This window comes from Cebus imitator, unplaced genomic scaffold, assembly GCF_001604975.1.
Source record: "Cebus imitator isolate Cc_AM_T3 unplaced genomic scaffold, Cebus_imitator-1.0 Scaffold32, whole genome shotgun sequence".
NCBI lineage: Eukaryota > Metazoa > Chordata > Mammalia > Primates > Cebidae > Cebus > Cebus imitator.
Genome location: NW_016107347.1, coordinates 8,537,098 through 8,542,619, shown reverse-complemented (window position 1 = coordinate 8,542,619; position 5,522 = coordinate 8,537,098). Strand labels below are relative to the sequence as shown.

The 5,522-nt window shown below is 50.7% G+C and overlaps 1 protein-coding gene across 6 annotated transcripts in view; it reads right to left on the bottom strand.

Annotated features, from left to right (window-relative positions):
- The window catches only part of COL12A1 (collagen type XII alpha 1 chain), a 122,403-nt gene extending 117,172 nt beyond the window's left edge, over positions 1 to 5,231 (bottom strand). For 4 of the 6 annotated variants that reach the window (XM_017524336.2, XM_017524333.2, XM_017524337.2 and 1 more), the window contains exons 1-2: positions 5,033 to 5,231; positions 1,971 to 2,097 (exon numbers count right to left, since the gene is read on the bottom strand). In XM_017524336.2, coding sequence (XP_017379825.1) covers positions 1,971 to 2,043 — 73 coding nt within the window. In that variant the 5' untranslated portion in view covers positions 2,044 to 2,097; positions 5,033 to 5,231. Of the gene's footprint in view, positions 1 to 1,970; positions 2,098 to 4,265; positions 4,418 to 4,472; positions 4,579 to 5,032 lie in introns of those variants that run through there. The other 2 variants (XM_037737036.1, XM_037737035.1) reach the window with 2 other exon arrangements.
- Positions 5,232 to 5,522: the final 291 nt, after the last annotated feature.

Below are 5,522 nucleotides of genomic sequence, written 5' to 3'. Positions count from 1 at the left end.
TTTTTCCTTTGACAGAGTTTCTCTCTTGTTGCCCAGGCTGGAGTACAATGGAGATCTCACCACAACCTCCACCTCCCAGATTGAAGTGATTCTCCTGCCTCAGTCTCCTGAGTAGCTGGGATCACAGGCATGCGCCACCACGCCCAGCTAATTTTTTGTATTTTTAGTAGAGACAGGGTTACTCTATGTTGGTCAGGCTGGTCTTGAACTCCCGACCTCAGGTGATCCACATGCTTTGGACTCCAAGAGTGCTGGGATTACAGGCATGAGCCACCCTGCCTGGCCAGTAAACTGTTCTTTTTAACTGCACTTTGCTAACCAGCCAATATCTAATTCAGAATCAATTTTTTCCACTTACATCATTTCCAGCCTAATTCTTTTTCTAAGAATTCTCAACTCTTTCTGATTTTCAAATAACTATTTCTTAATGAGCAATAAATGGGCCACTTCAGTGAATTATCTAAAAATATCTGTAGTAGGCCCTCCAGTAGTTCCTCAGATAAAATTCCTTCCTAACAACGACATAGAAAGGAACATTAAAAGCAAACTCATCTGAATATTACTTCACAGAGGCCACTCTGAAAAGCCTCTACATTCATAAAATATTAATAATCTAAGAAGAGTCAGCAAGTTTCTGTCACTTTTCTAAACATGCCATACATTTTGGAAACATTCTGCTTCCCCTATTTTTTTTTTTTACCTGCAGTCTTGAAGCAGAAAATCAAACACTATGGAATCATTGAAAGCCTCAGCATCATCATGCAAACAACCATGCTTTCTCACAGCATCTAAAAAAGCACAACTCAACCTAGAACTTCCACAGCTGTCACTCACAGAAGTATTCTTTTCCACTCCCTTAACTTCATCAGGGGTTCTTTATTGAAAAAAAAAAAACAGATATCTTTTATGACAGTACCCCATTTACCTTGCAGAATAAAAAAACTAATTTGTCAGGGCTCCAATGACAACTGAGGGAACACAGAAGTTGCCAGGGGTTGACATCCGGAAATGGCTTGTTTAATGAACACTGAGAAATTAAGACATCAAGTGCACACAACAAATAAAATTGGGTGGGACATCTAACAAATGCTCTCCATTTTATGTAGGAGGGACCACACGACGCCGTTTTGGAGACCCATCTCGGAGGCCCCCACCGCTTCCGCGGGAAGGTCAGATGCACCAGTCTCTCCCGGAGGGAGGCAGGAGAGAGCCTGGGCAGGATGCTGGAGATGGTGCCCGGCAACTCTGGCGCGCTCGCTTCCCAGGCTGGAAACCTTGGCCCAGGCTCAACCCGTCTGAGCTGGGCCAGTCCAGGGCACGCACCTTGGAGCCCTGAGAACCAAACAGGCACAGCCGCGACCCTAGGTCACGCGAACACCCGGGGTCCCGGATCTCCGCTTGCCCGCCATCACCCCGAGGCCGCGTGGCTGCTGGCTCATCTGCCCGCACCGTCCGCCCCGCCGACTGAGCGCCCAAACAAAGCACACAGAGGCGCAGAGCCAGCGCTGTTGGAGTCTTTTATTGTGTTCTGTCACCGAGGTCGCAGCCCCGAGCCAGGTGGTTGGTTACCACCCAAGCGTGTGAGCGCGCCCGCTTCTCCAGGGCTCCTGGGTGCTACCCGGAGGTGTCCTGTGGGTAGAGCTGGGTAGAGCCGTCGCCCCCTCCTGGGCGGTTGGTCTTCTCAGAAGGCGGCAGTGCAGGTGGCAGTGTGGACAGCACACCGCAGAGACAAGCTCAAGAAGACCACACAGCACTGCACGGAATGCGTTAAGCAGAAAATGAAAGAGCTGGACCTGAGAGCTGGGAAATGGACAAACCATAGGAGAAAGGGGCATTTCTCTGGAGGAGAGAAACCACCGGAGAAAGCACGAAGCGCAGAGAAAACAGTGCAAGGAACAGGCAAGAAAGATGTGTTTTTTCCTTTCTCGAATTTTCATTGTCACTCGGTGAGGGGAAAGGGAGCCTTTTACCTTCTGCCTCAATGCAAGACAGGAACAGGGCCGCGCCCAGGGCGGCAAGCGCTGGGGGAAGCCTGGTCCGCATCCTCGGCCTCCGAGCTCACAGCGGCATGAAGAGATCTGCGGGAGGAAGCAGTGACCGTATCAGAACTAGGTCGGGGCAGGCCTTGAACCAGCTTAGAACTGGAGCCTGGACCTAGTCCAGAACCCGACCAGATCTGCCTTAACAGCCACAGGGCCTACCCCAGCACATAATGGGCCTATTGTGGAGCATTGGAAGTCAAGTTGTCTACAGAAGTTTCATCACAGCCCTAGGAGGAAGTCCACGTTTAAAAAGGGTCCTGTTCTCCTAAAGACTGGTCCTGCTTAGCATCCCGGGTTAAGGCCTTACCAGCCCCCACATGACTTCATCCTGCCTGGGTAATGGCTAATTCAGAGGTCACTTTATCCCTGACTCAACTAAATATCTCTTCCAGCTGGGGATTTTATCTGGCTGCTTTTTCCTAGCTGCTGAACTCTTTAGGTAACTGTACTTCAGTGGTCTCAGGGTAGTTTGGAAAAGTATAATAAACCTTTTTAATTCTCTTTTTTCTTCATTTTGTTCTGCTTTCAAATATGCAGCTCTTTAAGACCTGAAATGGATTACACAGAAATATGTAAGGACCGGCTGAAACCTGACCCTCCTGCTGTGTTCTTTTCACATCTGATAAATCCTTTACTCGAGATGAGGAGAAAGCATCTCCAAAATACATAATAACAAAAAGACAGCAAAATGGAAGAAGCAAGACACCCTTGTCTGTTTTTCCCAGGTGTTTTTAAATAAAAGTTATCAATAATAATCTTTATGTTTAACTATTTAAGCTGGGAGATTATAAGTATATATGCCCCAGAGGAGAATATGTTCTGTTCTGATTTTTCCTGATTCTGTAATTACATTATTAATTCCTTAAAGACAAAGAATCTTATTCATCTTTGCTGTTTCCCAGCACGCAGTAGGTGCTTAAGCCATGTCTACAGAATGGAATCTCCTAAAATAGTCTAAGGTTCAACCCAAAGACAAAAGCTACTAGCAAAGAACTGAACTGGGAAGCTGCCAGTGGCAAAACATAAAGACTTGACTCTGGGGTACATAAATTATTGTAAGGCAACAGCCTAGGCCTCAGTAAAAATGGAGGAGGGTAGGAGACTGTCCTGCTTGGGAATACAAAACTGAGCCAAAGGTTGAGGGCTCTTTGAGAAAAGAAACTGACAATCTCCAACGATGACTTTCCAAATTATTGGCACAAAGCATGAGGGCAGCTTTCCTCCGCCTGAGTGTAAATTGCATTTTAAATGTCTGATAAGCAGGCGTGCCAAATTGCCTGGAGCTCCTTTTTGTGAAGCCAAGATTAAAATTTTGGCACTCCCCTGGGTATCTAAGGGGTCTAGCAATTTCTTTCTTCCTAATTAACAACTGTTTGATATTTCTAAGCCTCTTCTACATCCGTGAAAAGCAAGAGGTGACACTGGCCCATTGTTTCAGTCATCTGGCCCTAACTTTGCTATAATAATTTCCAACTCAGTTGGCAGTCGTGCTCGCAAAAAGTTAAAGGCGGACAATCGACCCACCGAAAAGCTGCGTGCAGATTTTTTTTTTCTTTTAACAGCTGAACTCAACAAAAACCTGAGTGGAAACACTTTTGCTGAGTCTCGATCGCCACCTATCGGTTTCCCCGGCTCAGCGGACAAGAATGAATCATCTCGCACAGGGATATCGGAACGCAGTTAGCTCAGCTAGCCAGCCAAGCGTCCCGTCTACATATGTTTAAAAAAAGAAAACGCTTTCTCTTCTTTTTAGCCAGAACATTCATTTGAATGCTTAGCAACACTTCATTGAGCATTCTCAGACATAAATATCTGAAAGCGGCCGCCCCTACGTGGCAGCGAGGATTCCCTCACTTCACCTCCATGAATAAAAATGAGTCCACTGGGGTGGGAGTGGGGGCTAAGGGGACTCGTCCCCTTCTGCCAACTCGCCGCCTCCCAATCCCCCGCTGGAAGAAGCCAATTCCTTAACTCCCGCGTCAAGTTAAAAAGAAAATCACACACGTACACCCCACGTGCTCGTCGCCTACTTCTTCTCCTACCCACCACGACCTTGGCATTAGCCGAAGGAGAGCTTAACGTTTATTTCCTTTCCTGCCCCATCCCTCCCCAGCATTCATTAGAAGCCTACGGAGTCCGGGTCCCAAGTCTCCCCGGCCCAGAGTCCCGGGGAGCCCTGAACTGATCACTGGACGGCTCCCGAGGACGCCCGCTTGGGGGTACCTGCTCCGCTCAGTGAACAGTCGGGCGCCTCTCGCGCTTTCTGATCCCCACAAGTCTAGGATTTGAGTGGAAAACCTCCGCGGAGATCTCCCAGACCCCGAATAGGGCCTCCACCAAAGCACCCGGGAGGGAGTCGGAGAGGGGGGCTTCTCCAAAAGCTGGGGAAAGTCCGCCAAGAACGAGTCCCCTAGTGCTGGCCTAACGCACCATCTCGGATGCTCTGAAAGGCAGGGGAGGAAGGAGCCAGAACACTCGACCAGGAATCTGCCTCGAGATGCCACCCACACCCTCGCAGCCTCGACGAGCTGCAGAGCACTCAGCGGGCTCTCCAAAGAATTCCGCACTGTGCGTCACCAAAATACCTTCCGAGCGCCCCCGCCGCACGCCTGCCGTCCCCGACAAATCCACCGCTGCGAGATCACCAGGGCCCCGCAGCCCCAGAACCCGGAGCGCCCTCCATTGAAATCGACAGTATCTATGGATGAAATTCCTCTAGGAACCGAAATACTGAGCTGGATGCTTTCCGCGCACACAACCTTGCTCAGCTCTTAAGAAAAGCAGCATTCCCCTCTCTCTCGAAAACCCAAAGAATCACAAAATCTCAGCATACAAGACAAAGCTCAAGCCCATCTATACTATTACAAGTCCAAAGTGTCCTTGCCCAGGATTCTTCACCGCCCCCAGCAAGGTGCAAGCTGGACTCCGTTTCCTTATAATGCTGTTTTAAGGATGGGTTGGGGGAAAGGGGACAGAAACCAGACTGACCTGAGGTGGCAGCGACAGCGGCTTCCCGGCGTCGGAGCAGCTGGCGCTCCGTGTGGCCCCAGCACGCCCGGAGACAGGCGCTGCGCTCCGGGAGTACCTGGCGGCCGCCGAGGCGTGGGCAGCAGCTGGGAAGTCCGGGAGGAGGCGGAGGATCGCGGAGGAGCGGCGGGCGCGGCAGCACGAGTGGAGACCGCCTGAGCCTGCAGCTGCCGGCGCGCGGACGCGTCTGGGGCGGTTCGCCCTCGCCAAGTGGGAAGAGACTCCGCGCCGCGGGCTACTTAATAGAGGGCTGTTCCCAGCTCTCAGTTTACTCGGTTACGAAACGCCTGAGAAGGTGGACGGCTGCCACGGGGTGATGTATGCTCCTCCGGCGGTGAAGGAGGTCCACTTTTGGGAACGTGTGCATACTTCGAGCATTCCTTCGGCGTGAGGTGGCGATCGCCGTAGTAGCAGCGCCCCGCCGGGGGGCGGGGAGGAGGGAGGGAGCCGAGA